Below are 25,376 nucleotides of genomic sequence, written 5' to 3'. Positions count from 1 at the left end.
GAGAGAGAGACTGACAGAAAAGGGAGCACATGAAGAAGGAGAATTCAGTTTTCACTCATTGCTCAGACTCTGTAAATGCAAATGGTGATACAATCGCAAGTCTGTGTCTTGCGATTGTATCACCTGCAATTGCAGAATACACCTGGGCTCCTGATACACCTTACAACAGGAGACAGTGGCTGTTCATTGTACAGAGAAAAGTGCACTAGCAATCAAGAAGATTAAGTCATCTTGGTGATAAGTTTAAATGCTGGGAAAAAAAATAAACTTCCCCGAGAGTAGCAACTCTGAAAATGAAATGTGACCTTGAAGTTTAAGTGCAGCAAAGTGGCACCCCAACACACTGAGTGAATTCACTCAGAGCAGAGATAGACTGTCACGTACCTCATGCATTGTTAACAAATAGTTCAGGATGCTCTGCAGCTCATCCTCCTTCACACCTCGGTCCTGAAAGAATGCAAACGCAGTAAAAAGAGATAAAAAATATAATGATTTTTAAGGCAAATAATTGGAAAAGAGTTATAAAAGTACAACATGTCACCCAATATTCTGACAAAAGGCATCACAGTAATTTTCATTTTGGTGTTTTGGCATTCAATAGTGCTGTGCTTAGACTGAGTGCATGACAGATGTACCTGTGATGAGAATTTAATGCAACAAAACAAATTGAACAGCCAGAGAACTCTTGTTTGCCTAAGAACCTGCTTTGGCCAGGCGATAACATGTAGACTCTGAGCCTGTTCTCTGTCTAGTGTTACAACTCCTCTTTTTTCTACCATGCCTGTTACAGAATGCGGATGGATAACTATCTGTAGATACAGGGCATGCTGGGATGTAGGTGGGAAAACACTGACTTAAACTGTGCAGTATAAAGCAAACCCAATCAAATGTGTAATACTACTTAGTCAGTCAAATGACAAAAAAAAATGACAAATACCTGTTGAACATTTCCAGAGCCAAAAGTGATGCCTTAAAAGGGCAAACTCTGTCTGATAAATAAGTACGTAAACCCAAAGGTAACAGCAGTTTGTCTCATCTGAAAAGCTGGAACCCACACACATTTGGTATCTTTACCTGCTAAAATTACATAAATAATTATTCATCAAAACCTTCATTAATGTATTTTTTTCTTTATTAACTAATAAATTCATCATAATTGTTTCAGCACTTCTGGTTTTCTTCCGAGCACACACTTTTTACAAGAGATAAATGAATAAATAGCTCTGAATTTATTAAGGAGCAGAGCAGCAGAACGTTTTAGAGGAATGACACAGGAAGAGTTGACAATCTCCATATTTCCTTGGTGCAGCTCAAAATCAAGCTGTGTGAGGGGCTGTGAGGCATGAAGACAGGTGGGATATACCTTCAGGATGAGTTGCTTGAGGAAGAGAAGCATGAATGCCCGCAGAGAAATAATTTCTTTCTGGGTCGGCCTTGGACCATCTGTAGTTGGAGAGAGAGAGAGTAAGAGAAGCCATAAAAATGAAGAAGAAGGTACCAGAACTAAATAAGATATCTTTCTGTTTTCCGGTCTCAACTGTATTCTCTGTGTTTTTGCTGGTAATTTTATTCATTGTTTATTTTCATAATCGTAAGTTTCTTTTTGATGTTTTTTGATCGATAATGAAATATTTCTCTCATTGATGTCTTGTGTTCTCCTTCTTTGAGCTTTTGAAAAGACAGGAAAAGCAAGGTTACCTTCAAAGTCATCTTCAGTTTTCTTTGCTGTGTCATCAGCTTTGTCGTGATTTACTAAATCACCTTGAACGTGTGTATCAGAAGTTTCACCGTCTTTTATGAACAGCCTAGAAAGGGAGTGTGGCACATAGAGCCAGTCTCCCACTTTTACATTAACAGTTAGTAGAATATAGTTTATTCACATAGCATGCTTTAGGCTCAGCAGGGATCATGCAACCCAAATTAATTTGCCATTCATTTGGCATCCAATGTCTGTGTGTATCCCAAGTAGCCCTGGCCACAGCATAGTGCCCAGGCAGGCAGCCCAAGGTCACCATAGTCACACCTGCCTATCACGCCGTCCAACATCTCATTAAAACTCCCCAGAATGTCTCTGCCAACTTAAGGTCACTTTGGTACTCCAAAGTTAGCCTCACATTGCGATCCATCCCTGTCATGAATCTCATTCAACGTCTGACGGGCCTAACACTGTCAGCAGGTGTATGTATGTCGTGCAAATAAAGAAGAATGACAGAATATGACAGAAAGCATCGACTAACTGTCATACCGCAGAGCTGCTGCTGCTACTGTGTTGGTTTGGTTGGCGCAAGAATTAATTTTGACACAGCCAGATCCTATTCATTATGCAGAGATCTTTTACTTTTAACAAAGAAGTGCTTGCATGTACACGGAGTAAGCACACTAATGGGTTGCAACAACAGGCAGATCAATACAACACAGAGCTATTCAGTCAGACACATCAGAAAATACTAGATATGGAACACGTTACAACTTAAGATGAACAAACATGAATCCTCTTAAGATTAGCAGCACTCTCGCTGTATCACAAAGACTCTCATTGGGCTGTAAAACCTGCACGTAAATCACAAAATGTTTTGCATTTGCAGAGGTATGAAATGACTGTAACTGAGCCAAATACAACAGCAAAAGCCCTTAATTGGTCACTTTGCCCAATGTCTGTCTTTTCCTCTCAGCCTTCATGAACCCCAACCTCCACCTTGGCTGAACACATGTTCATTTGAAACAGGGACAGTGCCATGATGACAGATACCACAGCGGCAGATACCTGACCATCCTGCTGCTCCAACAGCCAGTCAATGTAATCAGCAATGAGGCTCTCTGAGGTTGCAGGAGGATGGCAAGTGCTGCTGCATCCCGACACTGATTAATAGAGTGAGAGAGGGAAAACCCAGTGCAGGGACAGACCCTGACATGGAAGGGATGATAAGAACATTATTACCGCAGCCGCTGCATCCAAGTTATTCACAACCAATTATGCTCAGCAGCTCTGCACAGCTCTTGTTTCTCAATCACAGATTGCTTTACTTCCTGCATCCCAAGGGCACAAGGAGAAAGAGTTTATTGAAAAACTATTTATGTCCATGCGATTAATGCAGGAATCTTTCTTCAGCTTATGACTGATGATAATAAAGTCACGCCAAGCACTATAGTATGCACCCTTATGCTTGGGCAAACGTATAAATAGAAATCACGAATAAGTACATTTTCACTCCCTAAATGCTTTTAAATAAACAAAGGCTAATAAAGAATAAAATAAAGTAAAACGTACAACAGCATTCACAGCAGCAATAATTTGTTTCCACCACTCCTCTTAACTAACTTGTGTTTTGGCTGCTTAACCTGCCCTGTTTAGAGTATCTTAAGTATATCGACTTTGAACTTCAAGGACAGACATGCTGTAAGACACACACAGGGCAGACATGACATTAAATGTGAAAGGGTGAGGCCTATCTCTCTCTCAACAACTTTCCAATGCACTACCTAACCTCATTTGCTCCAGCGGATTTCTGGGTATAAATATGTAAATCTGAAGGAATGCTGTGTTAAAAGAAGAGCACGCACATGCCAAAACGATCCTTGACCTCCCTGTAAACAGTACTTTGCGTTTTACATGAGATTAATTCATTAGAATGAAGGCACACACAAAAATCAATTCAACCACAGGCCTTGATTGGATTATTCCTCTGAAGCGCCTGTACCTTTCTGTCTCTGGTGATTTCTCCTATAATAGGAACAAGACGGAACCAGCTTGAATTGGAAGCGGTGACTGGCCAAACAGCTTTGCTGCCCTTCTCATTACTCATTATTTAGTAAAACAGAGGCAGGGCAGAGACAGAGACAAAAGGAGAGTGATAGAGATTGAGACAGATTATGTGTTGGCTTGTGGGTACATGTCACAGGCTGAGAGAAGTTGAGAAATGGGCATCTGTCTGTACGTGCCTGCAGTGATTCTGTGTATAACCGAATGATACATGGCTTTAATTTGATGGCACTCTCTATTAAGACCTGGGGAAAAAAAAGAGAAGGCACTTCCAGAAACAGAGTGAGTAGCTGGAGGAGCTCCGTTTTAAATGTCCTCTCTGTGTCCTATAATTGAACACTTCATTATCTGCTTGGCTATCTCCCTCTTCGTATGTGTCTTTGTTTGGTCATTTCTCAGTTCAGAGGGACAGAGAAAAACTGCCCTGCCAAATCAAGTGCTGATCAATGGAACCAGACCCACTCTGAAAATTACCTACAGCAGGAAAGTGATCCATTTCGAAATATGTCTTCCCCACAAACTCTACCATTTTCTCAGCCCATTACAATCTTCCAGGGATTCAACAGCAATCAACACCATGTTTATAGTTCTATTTAACAATCTGACACTTAGGGAAGCCTCAACCAGAAAGCTCATTGAAGGAGAGTGGCAACCTGTATAGTCCAACATGTGGATGCGCACAATTCTTTCTTTTGATGTGTACTTGCTTGCAATCAACAATGTACTGATGTACAGATATCTAACTCGATGTCACAGCTCCTCACCTTGTTCCTTAGGCTCCCTTAAGCACAAACACCTTGTAAAGGAACCTCATTTGGGCCATCAATTCATTCAGACACTATGCAGAAATCATGACCATTGGTGAAGGCTGGAGACAGACCAGTAAATCAAAAGCTTTTCCTCAAACTCTACCCACTCTTCACCACTGGAGTTCAAAGTAATGCCTGAGTTACTGCTGACCAATCTACCTGTTGATCTCATGGTCCTCACTCACAAACAGAACCCTGAGAGTGTTGATCTACTTTCACTTGGGGCAGCAAACTGCTCACAGCCCAAAGGCAGCTGCTGATTTCTGGCAGTTAACCATGGCCTCAGACATGGTAATGACTTTCATCACAACCACTTCACACTCTGATAAAGCTACCTCAGCATGTGCTGGAGGACCTGGTCCAACGACACCAACACAACTATATCACTGGCAAAAGTCTCCACTTGGGACCTAACTGGCAATAATCAAGACATCTACACCCGACACAGCTCACTAACATTTGCAACATTTTTCACTTTTCACTCTCCTGTATAGCATAGACACATGGGACTACAGTGAGTACAGTGCAGCATAGCCTGTTTATGTTTTTGGTGTTTTTACAACCCGTGTTGACATCTCTGACTTAAAACAAATCATAAAACTATTTGGTCTTGTAATCCTCCTATACAAAGCAGAAATATACTGCAGTGCCTGAGGCTAGACAGGAACAGATGTCCCAAACAACTGATTTCGACACCTAAATCTATTATTCAACAGCGGTGAAAGCAACAAAAAAAACTACCCAGAGTGTCCAACATAGTGGACATGATAGAAGTAAAGTCATGAGAGAAGTTCCTCTGATGCTAAATATAGTGCATCGTCCTAGAACATGAGCTCTAGATAGGTTGAGCTTTCATCACTTATTAAGTCTTGTAAAGTTCCATTGCACAGGATAAGAAAGGATAAGGGACACTGTACAGCGTAAGTAAATGGGATAAGGAACAAATTAAAATCAGGAAAAGCGAGACCGAGGGGCTTGTGGACTGAACTAACTTACAGATGCATGTGCCCGTCTTGTCCCAGCTAACCTCAGACTAGAAGCCACTACTGCTATTAGTAGGAAATCAATTTGGACAATCTCCAGTCCTAAAAGATCAAGAATGTAGATTAAGTGACTTAATGTTATATATAGGCTAAAATGCTACAATATTCAGCAAACTCTGACACTGCCAATAACTAGTCACATGCAACACTGCTAATAATGTTGGCAGAGGCAAATAAAAAATCTTTTTTGGAAGAAATCACCTTTGACAGTGTGACAAGCATTATATCAGTGTTGTCAGAATACAAGCTTTAACCTTCAAGAAGTAGATTTCATTAGGCCTTGGTGTAGCATAAACCGAGCTCTCAGAACTGTTATAAAACAAGCCCTATACTATGACACAGATAGTTTCAGAAAAGAATACTGGAAAGAAAAAAGGAAACGACAGTTCAAGGACATTTTCACTTCCAGCACAGCCTGCTTAGTGACGTACTGTTGTTTCATAGACTAAGGATGCCAGTCATGCTACTGGCCCAGGTTTCAGAGGCCTAACACCCACACCAAGCACCCTAGCGAGATGACAGTATTGATGTGGCGTGACTGCTTCACTGTCATCTCCAGTGATGGCCACGGTCCTAACAGCTGACAGGCAAGCACTTCCATGTGGAGATGAGTCATTTCTAATGTGGGGGAGCTGCTGCCATTTCAGGAAGACACTTTGATAGCAGGCTTGTGAATGCACACAATGATTGTGATTGGTTCACTCCCAGTGATTTCCTTTCTAAAACACTGAGCTTCACTTGGATGAGCCTTCAGATGGATGGGAAACAGTTTATATAAACAACAACCCAAATCAAATAATATCCCACAGCAATAAAAAAAGGGAAAATAAACTAAGCTTGTCTTGTGCTGAAAAAAAAAAAATCAAAAATGCTAAATATGCTCACCGAGACCCTTTGGCGTGATGCCGCTGCTGTCTGCAGGGTTGACGGCCCAGTAGTAGTACTTTAGTGTATGCATGAGCTGAAGCACTGTGCCTACTCGACGAATTGTGTTATAGATGGTTGCCGTGCCAATGAACTCAGCAGAGAGGTATGTGTACAGAGAGAGCTGTACCTGGAGTGGGAACACACACACATAGAGATGTATTCATGTTATTAACCACACAGTGTTAGTATAGCTTTTAAGTATATACAATGACAGCTTAATCCCCTTATATCTTTTTAAATTAACCAAGATATTTTACTGTAGTGAAATGCACTAGCGCATGAGCCTATTATCCTTGCAGGTATATGGTAGAGATGGCCATTGACCCTGTATTAGTCAATTTCATAATTGTCGCAGCCCCACTCTGTTCAGCGATGATTAGCATGTCCTCTGTAATTAGCAACAGACCTGACAAGAATCCTTAAATCCCACTACAGTCATTCCAGCACTAAATACTGAGAGCTTTTTCCCATATGCCATAAATTATAGGATATTAATGAGTCAAATGTGAGTTGTGATGAAAGGCAGCAGTGTGGTTACGATGTGAACATGATGCGATATGGCTTCAGGCTACTGAAATTAAACACTGGAGATAACTGAACACCACATTGTTGGTAATGTAATTTCCATGTGAACGGGAAAGTAAAATGCATTCACAAAATCGTATTTGTCTACTAGGACAAGGTCAGGGAGCCCATGTAATTAATGCATACTGCAAGCTCCCATCATTCAAACAGCTGGCTCTCTGTACCCCGTGCAGCTCGAGGATGGGGACAGAGGAAATGTGGACTTTGTGGCATGTCCCAAGGGAAGAAGCAAGTGTAGCTCTCTGTCCCTATGTAGCTATAAGTGCTCTAACCCACTTCATTACCTCAGTCTTTCTCTCATTTTTTTTCTGCCTTTTTCTCTACGCTCTATTTTGGAGGAGTGTCGCAGGCAAGCCTCCAGACACTTTTGTATTTATTTCCTCCTTTTATTTATTCATGGCTTGGCCCCACCAGCAGCATTCCTGAGGCTAATGTATTTGCCACACAAACTCAGCTGCTTTGATATACCTTATCCTGTTTTTTCATGGGTCATTATTTAAGGAGGGAGGAAAAAAAAACTTGTTTGAAAGACCTGGTTAGGTTGAGGACAGGAAAGTGGAAGCCAGTGATGAACTCTGCAACCATTTAATCTCTTATAAATGTGAGAACATACTGTATCTCCTGTATGTGCTTCACTCAAGAAACCTCAGACACTTGCCAATGGTTTGATGATGTCAGTTAGGAGCTAAACACAAACCGTATTACTTGTTTCTATTCGTTATTACTATTCGTTAAACTCAACCTATACATAGTTTTGTATGTAGCTCAATAATGAGTTGCAGTATCAGAAAAATATGGCTATTTAAATTTTTCCATCTGCAATCATATTTCACCATTATTTTTTTTATTAGTGCTAGTACTACATATGTAACAACAGCAAAATTTTCACCCATTCACCTTGACACGCAGGTACGCATGAGGATTTGCAATTTCAATTCTTGTCTTTACAAAAACAATGACGATGCAAAGGAAAACTAAAGCTTTCTGCGGATGAAATCTCCTGATATGCATCCACTTCATCCTGATCACAAAAACACCTGTCCCTTCACAGACTGAGTTACCTGCAGGAGCTTACCTTGGCAGGTGTGTGGATCCAGATGGCAGCATTGAACAGGATGTGGTCACACAGCTGCTTCAGCAGTGGTGCCCCATGAGTCAAACCGTCCAGATACTTTGCAAAGGACAGGAACTGTTCTAATACAGCCCTGGTGATGTGTACACGTGATGACTGCAGAAAGAAGCACAAACTCATGGAAAACAACAATCATATCAGCAAAGCCTGTTCTGCTGTGAGCATGTATCCTCCTGACACTGACTGCATTATGCAGAGTAAACCCTATAGTAACTGTTTACGAAATATCTCTTCACAATTCCCACAAGGGGAAAATCCTATGTGTCGCAAGAAAAGAACCTCTTTTGTCACTCTGTCATAAAGGTGGGTTCTTTTGACAGGGAGAAACATTTGATATATGAACGTATTAAAAAAATCAGCAACAAAAAGCTTGTACTTTGTGTGAAACCTAGTATGACTTACTATTCAAGCAACTGTTTGCATTTTCAAATCTGAGGTTCCTAATTTGACATTAAAGTTGGTCTTTGAATATCAGAAAAGCACAACAAAGGTACCTAATAGATTTGATGGTTAAGAAGGAAGGTTGAAGAATCTTAACAAAACCAAATCAAGAGATGAGTGAAAAACCCCCTGTTCTCAAAACTGTACAACTGTATTGCAACCTTTATTATGTATTAATTAGACATTTCTGGTGTTTTGGTCTGTCTTTGTGTGCTGATTAAATGTTGCATGTATGACATTACTATATGAAAAAGAACTCTGAAAAAAGCAATGGTTGAAATAATTTAGTTTCTTCAAAGCTGTAATCCTTTTTCCTAATGTGACTACATCATTTTATCATTTCCCTTGTATGCAGGCTTAGTTAAAGGATCGTTATGTGTTCTACTTATGTTCTGTAGTAGCAGGTTAGCACATTGTCATAGGTGACAAGTTTTTTTTTTTTTGTCAAGTTACTGATTCAACAAAAAATGACTGAACATAATTAGGGCAAAGCTGTAGATTCTTGACTTTGAGAGAATTTCACTCTGACAAGGACTGTTACTGATCCTGTCTGACACCTGTTCTCTGCCCATGTGGCGACTTGGTGAGGGCAGGAGAGAGGGGAAAATGAAGGCACAGAGAGAAGGGAAGGTGTGGCATAAACAGACCAGGAACAGATGGCGCGATATGTGGAAGTGTGAAACCTGGCAGCGGGAAGGAAGCAAGAAAAAAAAAAAACGGCAGTTCTCAGGTGCCGACTCTGCCTGGCTGTTAGTTAACAGCAGCTGAAGCCAGTAGGCAGGCAAGTCACTGAGTGACAAAGTGGAGTCATTTCTCAGTGCTCCAGAAGAGCCAGCACTCTGGGGAGGCAGGCAAGCTGCTAAATCTGCATCACAAAATGGGTAAATAAAGACTGATGCTGAAAGAGAGAAAAGCCAAGGGGCGAAAGGGGAAGAGATGTAGTGTTGTGGTTTTCTTTTAGCTCTGTTTAGTTCAAAGACACATTCAGGACCCTGCTACAGGCAATGGAAGATCAGACTATTGACAGGGCTTGGACTGTATAGACAAGATACAGTGCACAGATAGTGGGGAAGGTGAAAGCAGTTTCAAAAACAGAGGGGTTTTTCAGTGAAAAACTGCACATCCCATTCATCATTTCATTCAAGACCAAAATGAGGAGTTGGATATCTAAATTTGCCTGCAAGCGTGAAAACAAAACAGCATTCATATGGATGAAGTGAAATTGTTTAATTTGGAAATGGCAAGTTCCCGAGAACTGATGAGTCACTGAGTTTGGCAAATGGTTGTAATATGTTATGGAGGCTCTGCTGTACCTTCTCTAGCAGGTATCCAATCACCAAAAAGCCTTTTCCTCCCAGCATCTGCTCCTGCATGGCCACAGAGCTCTTGAGCAGCTCAACCAGAAAGGCCAGGAGAGTGGCACTGCAAGACAAGAAGATACAACTTCTCACACAGGTATAAAATACACATCTATTCACACACCCATCAGGTAGTAAGGGAGTTATTCTACAAAGTACAGCAGCATGAGGAGACAGCGTGGCAGAAGGGAAAAAAACAAGGTCATTTTCATAGGATGTCAGCAATCAGCTGGGAACTCTAGCTCACCACTTTCATCCCTCTTCAATTCAGAAGAAATGGTTGGCTCACTGGGGTCCCTAGGGACAGAGAGTGGTCTGGGTGGGTAGAGGTGTGTGTGTGTGGGGGGGGGGGATTGTGACAGTGTGTGTATGTATGTGGGAGGTGGGGAGAAAAGGTTCAAGGGGGGCAAGGCAGTGAACAGAAGGAAATTTTTTTCTTTGTTACAGGGCTTTTCAGTTGAAGCCTTTGGCTGAGCGACAGTGGTGCTCGGTGACACTTCTTAATCGGCTTTCCCTCACTTTCTCTACTGGCCTCTGCTCTAGTGCAATAATCACCAAGACACAATCACTCCATTGCAGGCTTGCCTATAGATATTGGGCACACACTACAAACACACAAACTCACCCGACTGAATGTTAACTTCAATCTGCTGTGTGTCTGTTTACCTTGTCAGTTTGGAGTTGCTCATTTCTCAGTACTGCTCCAACTTAGCCATGGCTGAGCCACAGGGAACACACAGAGAACTGGGTGACAGTCAGCTCTGTGTGCTCTTGGTTTAGTCTCTGATCCTTTATTGTAAGCAAAGCATCCTTTCAATTTGGCAGAGCGGTAGGGACTGACGCTAAATCACCACTGTTTGGAATTCAAGGTGGGACAGAGCAACACGAGAAAATACTTTCTTTTTTTTTAATCACTATTCAAGAGTGCTGTGAACAGCCACAGCAGATCCACAGGCATTGTGGAGAGTTAATTGTGGCAGAAGCTTTGAACTCTTCAGCCCACAGGGCTTTACAGAGACTCAGTCCACAAGCCTAGACAAGGACAAAGCAAGTGCTGGGGAGAGTTACACACTGTGAAGGAAAGACCCCTGACATGCCACTGAGAGAGAGGGAGGGACAGAGAGCAGAGATGAGAAGAAACTACAGAGGCAGAGAGCTTTGAGCATCAGGGGTTTGTGGTGCCATGTGGCCAGTCCTGTGTCTATCAAGTCATACTGCTGTCGTTGACTAACACAGGATTAGACTGGAGCTTAGACTCCATTCAGATCATAGCAGGGAAGCTTTGGACTGACCAGCTAAGTATGATGGGATGAGAGGAGTCTGAACCAGGGAGTAAAGATAGTAATGAAACCTGAACTACAGCTTGACCAAGGCTTGTTATAAGTAGGCAGTGGCTTATTACAGATATTCTGGCCACAGTGAGAATCCATAGCGACTGAGAAATTACAGTATAAAATGCAAGAAAAAGCACTTCATGTAATAATCACAATGATTTGACTTTATCACCAAGGTGTTGTGTAACATGATATAAGCAAACTCAGCACTCCTTATTCCTGACTGTATTTTCCATCAGGGTTAATAGACTTGCTCCCTGCTGTTTCAGACCCCTTTTATTGTTGATTTCTCTTTTCCTGCATTCTAAGATTTACTGCCTGTAACCGCAGTAACACCACCAAAATAGTGATAATAATTAACAGAAAGTCTATGATATCCCAATTAGGAGAAATTAGATGCTTCTCTGCTGCAGCCCCAGTTTCATTTCGGCTGAGAATACAGATAAATATATATTTATAGAAAAATTGACTCTTCTGCAACTTTATAAAGTTATTAATATTACTTGAGCCAATTAGTCACAAACACAGCCTCATAAACAAGTCTAAAAGGGCTCAGGATTAACGGATTAAAAAATAATCAAGTTCAAGATAACTCCAAATTGAGCTCGTCGCCTACAATTTACTGTGTATATATTCTAGGGCACCAACTCATATTTCAAAGGTTAGAATTGTCTCGTGCAGGAATAGTATTCTTCTCATCTTACCATACAGTGGTTTCCACTTGGCTGTCATTCAGCTGATGATAGTCCAGCTGAGCAAAGAGGGGAAAGAGCACCTGGATCCCACCAATGGAATGAATGGCACTGTGGATGGAGTGAGTCACTGTGGCTTTCACATCCTGTGAGGATAATACAAAACCCATAAAACAAACCTGCATAATGACATTTTAAAACCAGTGCTTCAGAAATGAATGAATCAGAACCTGATATAGTGTATACGCAGATAAAAACGACATTGAGTAAAGTAAATGACCTGTAGCATAAGGGCGTGTGGTGAGTGCACAAAGATGGAGGCATTTTCTTTCGGCGAGGACTCCAGGCAGAGCTGGGCGTCAGTGGCCTTGGCATTATAGGTGAAGGCGATGGAGGTAGCCAACTTGCCATCATACAAAACCAGCTTGTGATGCTCTGCTAAGTGAATATCGCTCTCTGACTTGAACTTAAATGTGCTCTGGAAAAAGGAGAAACAAAGAGAGAACAAAATGAGGGAGAGTAACAGAGAGATAGAGGCAGAGATGGAGAGAGTGAGCGTGATGGATTGAGCAGCTCCTTTCCTGCAGATGCACCCTATCAGTGTCTCTTGGGTGTTATCTTTTAATTATAACTTGATTAAAAAATATCCATTCAAGAATGAAAAATGACAAGATAAATGCTTTTTTATATCAGCAAACACACATTTCTAGAGGTCAGGAATTCTTTCTTGGCACCAAATACATTACAGTCCATCAGCATTTTGAAAAAGCATTTTCTTTATTGATTAAAAGCTATTCTTTTCATCTCTATCATTCTGTAATGTTGCAATCAGCAACACAGAGCAACTGTGTATTTGCTTTTTAGTGATGCAAACTATTGTTAACATCACTAAAAAGCAAATACACATGTAAGTATTTTAAAAAATAAATTGTTTGCATCACTGCAACACAAGTATTACTGTGTTAGGAAATGGTACATTCAAAGTGCATGAAAATAAAAAACAGCAAGACAAACAAGGATCATAATTCCATTTTCAATAAATGAAAAATTAAAATTGATTTTATTTCACGTGCAAATATTTAATGATTTTTTTCTTTTTGTCTCATAGGGGACATAGTACATTATATGGTTATGTAAGTATTTGCAGAGTATCTTCTCTCAGTTGTCTTTGAATGTTTAAGCCTTTCCTTTTTATCTCTGCAGAACATTGTGTGATGACAATCTTGACAGTGTACAGAGATAAGGAGGAGCAAGGGCTGATGAGAAGGATCTAGTTGCTTTGATATCACATATGATTGTTTACCTGCATTAATTTAGCCCAGCCATTTACTGCAGCCTGTTCTGGAGCAATTCAAAGCCAAGTATAGCGACTGCTAAATTATCATGGAGATACATCGAAAAGGAAAAAGGCTGCAGACAAAGTGAGCCATAATTACAATCTTTTACTTAGCACACATTAAGATTTTTTACCAATGCATAGGTTTCTTTACTGAGGAAATATTTTTTCTGTTCAAATACGCTTTGCACTCATGAAACAGAAGCAAATACAAGAAGAGTTTATCCAATATGGCTGAAAAACCTTCAAATTAAAACTGACAGTCTGCAAACTTTGAGGCAAAACATTGTGCAAATAGTTCTTGAGATCACAATGTAGACTCTGTATTTATTCATCAGATTTATTGAATTTCAGTCTTCTACCCTCATTCCAGCAACAAAGGAAAAACTGGAATAAATTTGCTTCCAGCAGAGATTAGGCTATAAATCAATAGCAATTCTTCTACAGGTGGGTGACAAATTAAACCAAAAAAACCCATTAAGTGTCTTAGTAAGGTGTCGGGCCACCAGGAGGTGCACAATGGCTTCAATGCACCCTGGCATTGATTCTACAAGTCTCTGGAACTCCACTGGAGGATGGAACACTGTTCTTCCAGAAGATATTCCTTAATTTGGTGTTTTGATGATGGTGGTAGAAAGCGCTGAATAACATGCCAGTCTAAAACCTCCAAAAGGTATTCAGTTGGGTTTAGATCTGGTGACTGTGAAGCCCATAGAATATGATTCACATAATTTTCGTACTCATTTAGTGACCCCTCATTTGCAGGTTTTTTATTTAATTTGTCACCATCGGAATACACAGGTGACTTAATGATTACAGTGATGAATCTACTCTTTAAAGGGATCATTCCTGTGTCTTATATGCCTTTAATGTTCTGTGTTTATCTTGAAATTTCATTATGCATTCACCAACAAGTCTTGATGGCTTACTTAAAAGAACTGCAGGTCCCATCAGTCAGTGGCTCAGCAACGCATTCATTATGGCTAACATAACAAATAGCTCATCGATAACAGACTAGTCTTAATTTACTAAATCAATTAGCTGTTGACAGATGTGCTAAATTAATCCATCAATGCAGTGTGAATGGAATATGCTTAATAAGGAAATCAATTCCTCTAATCAGGAGGGTTGAATTTTTAATGGATGAGAGAAATGTTTTTCCTTCGCTCCCCAACTCATGGACAGCAAGTAGATGGTGATAAGATAGAGAGAGACAAAAAAAGCTGACGTAACACTGAAGAAACAAGCATCTTGCTCTTGAGGCACTGTAGATAAATACAGTATATGTTATTTAACACAAGTAAAAAGGGTTCATACACCTGCTTAAAAGGCATCTAAATCAAGGCTGCTTCTTTTCAGTAAATGGATATAAAGTTGAGCTGACTCAGATTGTCAATTGTACAATGACTGTGCATTCTTTTCTGAGTGCCTCTTAAGTGCAGAATTAGAAGGTGGCAACCTTTTCGAAGAAATTTACCATTTAAAGTTTAGTGCTGTTCTTTATATCATACACCTGCAACAAATACTGAACAGCACTACATTTTAATTAGCTTGTATCAAAATTGTTTCAAATATTAATGTGGTAAATTTTCTCATCCTTGAATTTTATCCTTTAGGTTTCACTTTACTTTGTTTCCAATCCCTTGTGTACTGGCTGGCACTATGTCACTTGCATTGCAGCATCATTCAAATAAGAGTTCCACAAGGAGGCTCCAGAAACTGAGAGTGTTGAGCTACATTTAATGGCATATCTCCTTCCAGTAAGATGATTTAAAAAAAGCATAAGATCATCTGCTATGATCAAGTCCACACAGCAGCACATGCATCTCATCATGTAGTCTCTAACATCCTTCAAAAGTTCCTTCTCATGGAAACCAAGTGACAAGAAATAACAAGCTCCAATGCCCTATGCTTTATTGTGAGCCTAGTTGTGCCGTGAAAATAATGTTGTCATGGGTTCTGGCTTACAAACCCTGTAGCATGACAGCATTGTTCCACAGCCCAGCGAGTCATATAAAAGAATTGGAGCACAGCTCCTCCTTTGTCTCCCAGAGCCAAAAGCTGTCATTGACCGAGTGCATCCCCACAATTCCCTTCAAGACACAGGCAGACACTTAAGAGCTGGGGACACAGCTTGTTACCTTCACTACAGCCGGCAACAGTATAGTCAATATTGCAATAATTTACAGTTAAACAAGTTTTTTTTTCCCTTAGTATCGATGCAATGTTAAAAGTTTAATTTGTGGAAATTCTTCTTGTATGTTTGAGAGTTGCTAATTCTCTACAGAATCAAAAACTTGACCTGATGAATTATCTCCATTTTTACTTCACGCAGCATGAGAGAAGACTCAGTAGCTGTTGTTGGATCTCAAGAATGTCTGCTTTCACACAGTCTGGATAGATGGAAAACCCTACCATGCTGACTAAGTTTGGGTATAGCTGAAAATGTAAGCTCCAGCTGTCATCCTCACCACCTGTGTGCCTGTGATGCCTGTGACCTCCTTATAAAGGAAAACACCCAAAAATACCTCCCAAAGAATTGTCCCTGGCTCTTCTTGTGATATTTTCCTATTCCTTACAGAGTAAACAGCATAACATCTGATTTCCCACAAATACCATCAAACATGAATTATTTTTATTTTTCATTTGTTTCATTACCATTGTGAAGGAGCGTATGTATGATTTCAGGGAAAAAACAAAATAAAAATCTTTCTTGTGTATTTTATGACTGCCTGCACAATGCAAATGAAAACACTTTCTAAGACATACTTAGACACAGGTGAGAACATGACTGTGCAGGTAACCAGAAAGCGTCTGTTTATTTATTTATTTATATTTATTTTTTATTTTTTGGAAGCAGGATTATTGAACTGATCTGCACCAAACCTGGTGGGGAGATGGGGCATGGACCAGGGAAGAACCCATTATATATTGTGAATATTGTGAATAACACTGCTTGGAGGCATTTACAGGCAGGTTAAATACAAATAGATCTATATTCATAGGTATATACTGCATGTAGATCTCCATAATAATATCTCAGTAGTTTTTGACAACTTGTCATGTAATGTTCTGCATCCAATTTTGCATTACTGTATGGTCCCTACACAGAGATAACATTTGTCTTCCCCGACAAGGGAGGACCAGGATTGGGCAGCTTATAAGTCTCTTCCACAGCAATCTGTGGTGCATACTGCAGAGCAGTGTTGGCACCGATTCAAAGGGCTAAGCTACCTCATGTAGAACACATATGGCAGTGATGATAGAGGGCAAAGACAGAAATCTAAGTCTAAGTGCATCATATGAGAAGACATAAAGTCATGGCTTAATTGTTTTGACTGGCCAACTGAGTGACTAAACCTTTGTGTTCAGTGAAGCTGTTACTAGACATTGCTGTGACAGATTTTATTTTATTATTGCAGACCAGGTTATTTAGCAGTAGTCTATAGTAGTTACCCAGAATAAACACACTAAAAGGGCTTTTTAAAACTCCTCTGTGGCCTTGTGTTTGCAAGGATCTATTGTGAATTATATTCTTCATCTAGTGTACATCTCACAAAGTTGTGAGGCAATTCCCTTGTGAGAATCCTTCAGTCCACAATTTCCTAGCCTCTCCCACAGGCTTATGAACTCACTAAAACTGCAGTGATGAATGACAGTCCGATATGACAGTCAGATGCTGTCAGCCTCACTGTCTGTAGGCCCACTACTGCCCCTTGATGCTATCTCTGGCTGGGAATGTTTCAAGTCAGTCAAAGAAATTGCAATATACAGCACCGGTTGTTTGGTACGTTAAAACAAATAACCAGAAGTCCATCTCAGTTCAGAGTGCAATTTGGCATACAGCAATATGAAAAGAGCCTGGAGAACAGATTCTACTAACAGGTCTGTCAGATTTATAGCCATAAATCAAAACATGTAGTTGAAACGGTAACCCTAGGCAGCAATAATCTCTGCATTTCAACTAACTGCAAACGTTACAGTTACATTCAATACACTGTCTGAGCAAGGGAAAGCGTGTCAAACATCAAACATAGATAAGAGGACCATGGATCAGAAAATAAATCATACATCACTTCAGATGTTTTTTCTTTGTTGGTGAGCTACGTTGAAATAGACATGAAGATAGTCTGATGGACATAACTGTGATCTGCTGCTCTCAGTTCTCAATTAAAACAGGCAGGCCCCTTGTCACCTGGACAGCATTCCCATTATAACAATCAATTCTGACAACTCTCTGACCTTCCTCCTCAACTCACCTGTCTCTATCATACTCGCCATTACCAACACTGTTCACAGCTTCATCAGTTGCAGGTAATTGTCTCTCCAGGATATGCTCTTCATTATTTTGAGAAATCTGGAGGATTGATCCTCTGTGTGTTACCTCTCTAATAGAAGGTCTGGAACCACAATTAAGGAGGGAAACAGCAAGTCACCAGCCATTAGCGAAAAGACCAAACAATGAGTTCTCCTGGGAATCTCCAGGCTTTTATAGACTTGATTGAAAATAACAAACATCCATCTCATAATCTTCAGCAGAGTAGCTTTTACTTAGTACATACCGACTTGATGCCACAGATTACTATTCCTTCCTTCCATTAACAAAAACCTGATTTGAATTTGTCTGAAAAGCAGCTGGTGAGCCAGCTACCATATGATAAACATTCACAGCTGAATCCCCCTCTGGTTTGGTCAGCATCTTTCTGTACTCACAATGACTCTTTTGGTCTTTGTCAAGAGGCTTGGAGGTGCTATACCTGGTGCAGCTGATATAGGTCCGCTCAGGACTCTATCCCCTCAGAGTGCCTGCTGCTTCCCTCCGAGTACTGTGCCATTATTCCCCAGAAGTAGGTAATTTATGTAGCTGTTTATCAGGGAGGAAAGCTGTCGCTCCCAGGATGGAAACACAAGGTGAAGGAACTGCGACAGGGCAGCGCTGGGCATTGATTTCACAGATTGATAGGTAATGCAGACTGCTTACATGTAATCTAATTCAGTCACCCTCAAGTACATACCTTGTAGCCTGGCCCTAGCTGATGAATTGCAAATATCTGTGCAGGATTGAGGGCTTCACTGAACACATAAACAGCTCCTAGCTGTCCGCAGAATACTCTGTTAGCGTCCGCTGTCTCCGAGGAACCAAGGAAGCACTTATCATAACTCTGCAAGAGGGACATGGAAAGAGAGGCTACATTATTTGGCACTTTGGGACTACAGAAAAAATGACACACACTGCTGGATTAGGCAGAGGGTAAAAAGTAAGAGGTATAATAATATCTATAATATCTTTTTGTATTCTGGCCTGGAAATTGTATTTTCAAAGTAATTATCTGTGCTGTTTCAGTGTTTACTTTGACAATGCCGTAATGGAAAGACAAAAACAATGGCACTGATTTATGATTATATGAAACCTCAATACAACCACAGAGGTAGTAAGAATATGTGCTGTGATTACACTATGGATAAAATTGAAGGATGACTTAAAACATCAGCAGCTGATTACAAAACACCTGCAGAAACAGTCAGTGAGAAGACTTACACATGTGGAACTGGGAAAGAAAATAATCTGATTTGTTTATACAGAATTCAAAATCTTGGTCAAGCTTGTCTGACATTTAATCCTGTTAGAAATGCCTATGACTATAGACACCGTAACACTATGATAGAAATCATATCTCAAAATTGGAACACTTAGGTTTAACATCAGCACATCAATAGAAGAGAGAGAGCAGAGAAAGAAAAATAGAAATTATATAGATAATAGAAATTTAGACAATTTCTCAGTCTTTACATCTTGATGATGTCTAGTATCTTTGTGATACAGCTGTTTCTGCAGCCATCACAGGAAAAAATCCTCCTCATCAGAACAGTGCAACTTTATGCTGAATTTTCTCTTTGGGTATGTGAAAAAAACCTCCATAAAAACTATCCATTAAAAATTAAGTCAACTTTAGTTAATGTGGTGGAGTATTTCATGAAGCACACTTATCTAAACCTGTGATTTGTACCACCCTCCCTTGAATATGCAGCTACAGTATGAGGCACACCTTTGGAAATGTGTCTCATCTGTGCCAGTGCAAATTGCTTTTTAAATCTGTCCCAAAGAGCCATGTGTGACAACAGCTTTCATTTGGCTCAGTCATTTAAACATGCAAATAACATGCTGTTACACCATCACTCCTACTGTTGTCATACAATTTCAACACAACACGGTCTAAAAATATTTAAGAAAGATATTTATTATATCTGCACACATACTGTATATACACCAGCTACTCTGAACCATTTTTTACTCTATACATAAATCTACTCTCTGAATGTTTCATATTCAATCTTGCACCCTCTAGTGCAGCACAGTTCTGTGAAAAATGGATATTCAAATTAAGACTGAAATGCCAGTCACATTTCTGGGAGAAATCCATGATGATATGGTAAAACTTGTTTTGCTCAACGAGCACTATTGAAGATGTATGGTTTTTTTTTTTTCCCCTCACAATTCCCAGCCATTCAAAACGTCAATATGGCAGCCTCAGTCAGTCCTGTGCCAATAAACCAGGGAACAAAGATGACACGAGTGTGATGAGTGTGGAGGAATAAGGAGAGATCTGCTTACATCATTTGTGTTGACGTGCCACGCCATGTCTCCGTAAGAAACAAGCTGTCCATTAACGTAGCATCTGATTTCACTGTTTCTCCAGCGGCTGTAGATGTGAACTATACTGATCATGTACCACTGAGGATGAGAAAAGATTAAATAGGTCACTTATAAAGAGGATCATTATCTTTCCTTTTAAGGAACATCTTTACATTTAACTAAAAGTTAAAAACCACAATGGGGTTTGGATTATAAATCCAACAATTCTTTTTAAAACCAAGAAATTCAGATGAACCTCAAAGTTACTAGAGAGCCATGGCCATGAGGTTTACTACCTGAAGTTTTGAAATATGCACTGGAAGATGAATAATAGATTAGAGGAAAGGGTAAGAGGAGGCGCTCATTTTTCACTGTGCACAAAGCCACATCAGACGCTGGCAAATTCAGGAATGAAACACTAACTATAGCCAGAGGTGACTTTAGAAGATGTCATGTGGGTACAAAAATCACATTAAAGCAACACTGATCTCTAAACAACTGTATGTTAACAAAGGAGAACAATTTATTTGAATATTTCTTTAAAATTTCAAGTCCTTCCTGAGGTAATATGTATTAACATGTGAACATGTAAACTGTGACTTATTCATCAAGTTGAAAAACCTGAGAAAACATATCCTACTACAATTATTCCTGAACTAAAAAAATAAATACAAATATCACATACATTGTAATTTGCTGTCAACAGTTCTCCCATATTTTATTAATTTTATTTCCACTTTTTATTTGTCATACCACTCCCCAAGTCAATAAAGTGGAACAAACTGTATTTTAAGTAGTGTATATAAAGTAATAAAAGTTTCAAACTTTCAGTTTTGAACTTAAAACGCCTTGCTCATATTTTCTAACACAAAACCTGTAGATATATTATTCATTCACTCAGTACACTTTGGAGATGCATTTTATTTCTCCATGTTATGTGCTTTTATCCAAGGATTTATCTCACATTCTGTGTTGCTGATACAGCGGTAAGAGTACTGATGTCAGTTCTTTTGATTTAACATTGAAGGTCTGTCCAAATATTTCTCCTTACTCAGATCATTTTTGCATCTTTGAACTGTAAAGTTGAAAATGAAGGGCTCAGTTTAGCCCCAAGTCCAAACTTCATGATTCTGCCTTAAAAACTTGGTGCTTAAAGGAACACTACAAAGTGACAGAAACCATTGTGCTGGACTGCCTCAGAAAATAAAGTGAGATCTTGTCGTAGATGAAGAGAATCAGAGGGCAAAATATCAATACAGTTATCTTTGATATTAAAAGACATAATTACTCATTGTACGTGACAGCTTTTCATTGTGTATAAAATTCATTTTAATAACAACAAACAAATGAATACCCCAGGGTTCCTGTCATACTGTCTTCACATTAGCATTAGAAGCCATAAAAAAGCAACGTTAAGTACAATATTCTAAAGCAGCTGAGTAAAGCTAACCGATGTATGGACAGCCAAGAAGTTTGCTGACAATGACAGATAGGCCTGAGCAGAGAAGATTTTCTCAGGACATTGTTTCCTAAATGTTCAAAAAGGTAAAAACCTTGCAGCCATTCAGATGGTCTAAGCTGTCTACAACTTTTATTTCAAAGACTTCATGAGAAAAAAAAGTATTCGCTTAAATAATTTGCCACTATATGGATGAAAACTGGCACCACAGAACACAGTGACTCAAAACACTCAAACAATCAAGGAAAAGACTCTCACAGCAGTAAGCAAAACGCTGTCCATCTCCTATGTGACTATGTGCCCACTATTTATTGGTTTTACCAAGGAAGGGCACTGTGAGCAGTCTAATGGAATTACAGCTGTCTGCACACAAAGGTAAGGACACTTAAAAGAGGATTCATGGCTGAGGGGGAGAGTGCAAGCTGCCCGGAGATAATTTAGAAAGGCACTTATCCGCACATGTCTGAACCCAAAATCAATTAAAAACTTAATTCAACATGTTTTATCTTCTAAGAGCTTCGACCAAACGATACCTGCACTGTGGCAGTGGGAGAGGGATGAGTAGTTGTTCCCAGGTGTTTTGTGAAGGCTCTAATTGTTTGACACATGCTTTGAGCCAGTTTTCCTTCTCTACAGGGACAGGTATGCTACTCTGACATTCCACGCTAAATTAAGTTTCATTTTCTCATCTACATTTACATCCAATTACACATGTAAGACTCCTCTGGGGGTCTTAAACACTTCAGGTCTATGTGTAGACATGCAACTTTCTAATGCCAATAAAAGAACAGGTGGTGGGTAGGGAGTCAGGGATACGTGTAGCCAAAAGTGGGTGGGTGTTTTAAAAGAGCAGTGCAATATCTGTTAAGCCTTTATCTCTCAGGTCACAATTAAATGCAATTCTGGCATTAAGTAGTCTGTATAGTGTAATTCATGTTTTGATGTGGTTTACTTGTATTTATAGTAGACTATTATGTGTGTCTGGAGTTTCCGCTATTTCAATTCATATGGCTTCAAAAAATATTTTTATACTAACATAACTCCTCCTGAGAATAAATGTGTTTTCCATAAATTATATGGCTCTAAATCATTTGTTGTATAATAGCTGGAACACATGATTGAAAACTTAAACTGGTCTTACCTTCCTGGGCTGAAAATCATATTTCACACAATGCTGGAAACCTTTTCCTTTAGACTTGAGTGATGTCACGATCAAGCAGTTACCAACAAAATGTGCAGAGTAGCCAATGCCCTTGCTGGTGCGAAAGCTGTAAACAGACATGTACAGTATATATCATGAGCTGCACACTTGACAGGGTAAACATAATTCATTTATCAACAAGCAGGATAAAATATATTTCATCCCAACTGAGGTGGAAGGTGTTTGACTACCAACTTTTTGTGCTTTTAAGTTTTTCCTCCTTAACATACTGCACATATCTTACAAACCAATAACTAAAGTGCAGTAGTGGCTTTCTTCTGCATAACAACATTGAGGTCAACATCATTTTTGAATGCCTTGTGCTATGCAGACATAAAGCAATTTGCAGGAGTACTTGACATGTAACTCTTAAGATTCTTAGGAGAATTATGATATTGCACTCAACCAGTGAGAACAGGAACTGAGGTGAGACTGCAGCCGTTACAAATTTTGCAGGCATGGAAATACCTACAAAAGGCAAATAACACTTAGTTGATGAGCACATATTAGTGATGTTGCCGGTGTCTGATCCCTCCACTCTGATCATCTTGACCCCACAGATAATATATATATAATGTCAGCACTGAGAAAATGCTGCCTGTATACAATATGAGCAGATCCTGCACAGCCTTCACACTGCACACACACAAACAATCTTGAAATACCACACTAGTCTCTGTTCTTTCCCCCGTTTGAGCCAAACATCTATTTCAGTGCTGACATGTATACACTACACTCCTACAGTCTTTGGGTCTATAGCAGTCTCCCTCCTTTAAAGCCCCCCCACCCACCCACTGGGATCATCTAAAACAAACAGACCTCTTTGTCAAGGCCGATAAAGAGCATAGGCTTGTATATTGTGGGTTGCTTGCAGGGCCGGAGAGATATAGGGCCCCACACCTAGCTACCACTCAGCCAGCCAAGACGCTACAGTGGACAAGCCTGCCTGTGATTACACATCAGGTGAAAAGCAGCAACCTTGGTCCGCCTCTGAAGATACAATTCTTTTTTTGTTGTCTACATGCCCGGCCACTGAGCTATGAGGCCCTCGGAGCAATGCATAAACAGGATTAGCTTGGCATATCTCACCTTTTTTGTGACACTGTCAGTAAGGAATTGCTGCCACATGAATACCAACAACTTCGCTTAGCCAATACGTCTTTTTTTTTCTTTTTGATGTTACACATCAGAGAAACACAGAACAAGTCCTTCCAAGGTGAGTAGATTGTTTCATTCAGACTGTGTGATCCAGGTAAAGCAATGGCAGTCAGCTGATGATAAACAGTGAACTAACTGTTATTTCTGACCAATTAGTGTGAACAGTCCTCCCCGTCAGCCATCTCTACCTTTCATCTTTATTACCCACTCTCTCTTTCGTTCCCTCCCACAATTCTTTTATACATCCCATTGTACTCTGTGATTTTTTTCCCCAAGCTCCTGTCATAAACAGACAGAACAGCAGCTGAACATCACTGTGTGTTATTGATTTTAGCACTAATTACCCACAAGCCCCTGCAAGAGCTGGTATGTGAGCCTTATGTGGCAGATATTCAAATCTAAATTAATACCTCCACAGTGCCTCCCACTGCAGCAGTCTACCTCTGTAACAGCCAGTACCAGTCATTGTAGTTCATGCTTCCATGGGTTTTAATCTCAATAATCTCACCTAATTCCCTCTTTCTCTATTATAATTCATGAACATTATCTGGAAAAAATGAAGCCCTTTCACAAACCACATTACATAAGTGTTTCCTGTGTGTGAAAAATAGCGTCTGTAAAACTACTTTAACCTTGAAAAACAAGTTCCAGTCATAATCTGCTTAGATGGGAAAATCACTGTAGGTCACAGAGTATCAGACAGCATATTGCTTTGCCAATAAAGCCGCTGGTAGCTTTATAGGTCTCTGCTGAGAGCAAATGATTTCTAATACAAAGCTAAAGCAATTAGATTGATGAAAACCAAGAAAGTGTAATTTTCTTCTCTTTGGTGTTATAATGTCGACTTACAGCGCCTGTGAGAGAGCCTGGAGTGTCCTGAGGACACAGGAAACATGGAGCACAAATGTATGTTAACTGTGTACCTACCAATAGAGATATGGTTTGTCCTTGTCAACATTGATGTTATTTAAGGGATCCATTCTGAACCAGGTGCTGAACGTAAACCCATTCTGATAAGGCCACTTGGCAATAGGAGGTAAAGCAATGGCCTGAAATTAAAAAGAGAAAAAAGAGATGGACACAATCATACACAATGAGAAGCAATTGTTTTTTAAAAAAATTGTTCTGTCCCTCTACTAGTGTGAGTTAATGTAAAATTAAACTACACTATGTAGAAACAAACTTGAGTTCAAACACAAAACTAAGGTGTTTAGCATTAGTGACCAACTGACTATGAAAGTATAATCTGAAATCTAAAACTTTCTCAATCTATTTTTGTGCTTAATACTTACTAAAAAATATTTAACGCAAATATATAAAAATATTTCCTTAGGTCACACAAATATGTATCTTCTAATTTATTAATCATTTTATAAAATCAAATAAGACAGGACATTGAAAATGTGTGGTGTCCTTCAAAACATTACTGGTCAACTGACTGCATTATAATTCTTGCGCATGTCGAATATTTCATGATGGCAAGTCTCCCACCTCTTTGAAATAAATC

General features: G+C 39.7%; 1 protein-coding gene across 1 annotated transcript in view; it reads right to left on the bottom strand.

Moving 5' to 3' along the window:
- Window positions 1-25,376, bottom strand: part of LOC108876017 (neurobeachin-like) — a 186,317-nt gene that overhangs the window by 115,144 nt on the left and 45,797 nt on the right. Inside the window, 11 exon segments of the mRNA XM_051065349.1 lie at window positions 385-447; window positions 1,364-1,443; window positions 6,498-6,666; window positions 8,200-8,352; window positions 10,011-10,119; window positions 12,094-12,227; window positions 12,362-12,559; window positions 18,433-18,579; window positions 20,031-20,150; window positions 22,652-22,778; window positions 24,797-24,918. Coding sequence (XP_050921306.1) covers window positions 385-447; window positions 1,364-1,443; window positions 6,498-6,666; window positions 8,200-8,352; window positions 10,011-10,119; window positions 12,094-12,227; window positions 12,362-12,559; window positions 18,433-18,579; window positions 20,031-20,150; window positions 22,652-22,778; window positions 24,797-24,918 — 1,422 coding nt within the window.

This window comes from Lates calcarifer, linkage group LG21 (genome assembly GCF_001640805.2).
Source record: "Lates calcarifer isolate ASB-BC8 linkage group LG21, TLL_Latcal_v3, whole genome shotgun sequence".
Taxonomy (NCBI): domain Eukaryota; kingdom Metazoa; phylum Chordata; class Actinopteri; family Centropomidae; genus Lates; species Lates calcarifer.
This window is presented reverse-complemented; position numbering and strand designations above follow the sequence as displayed.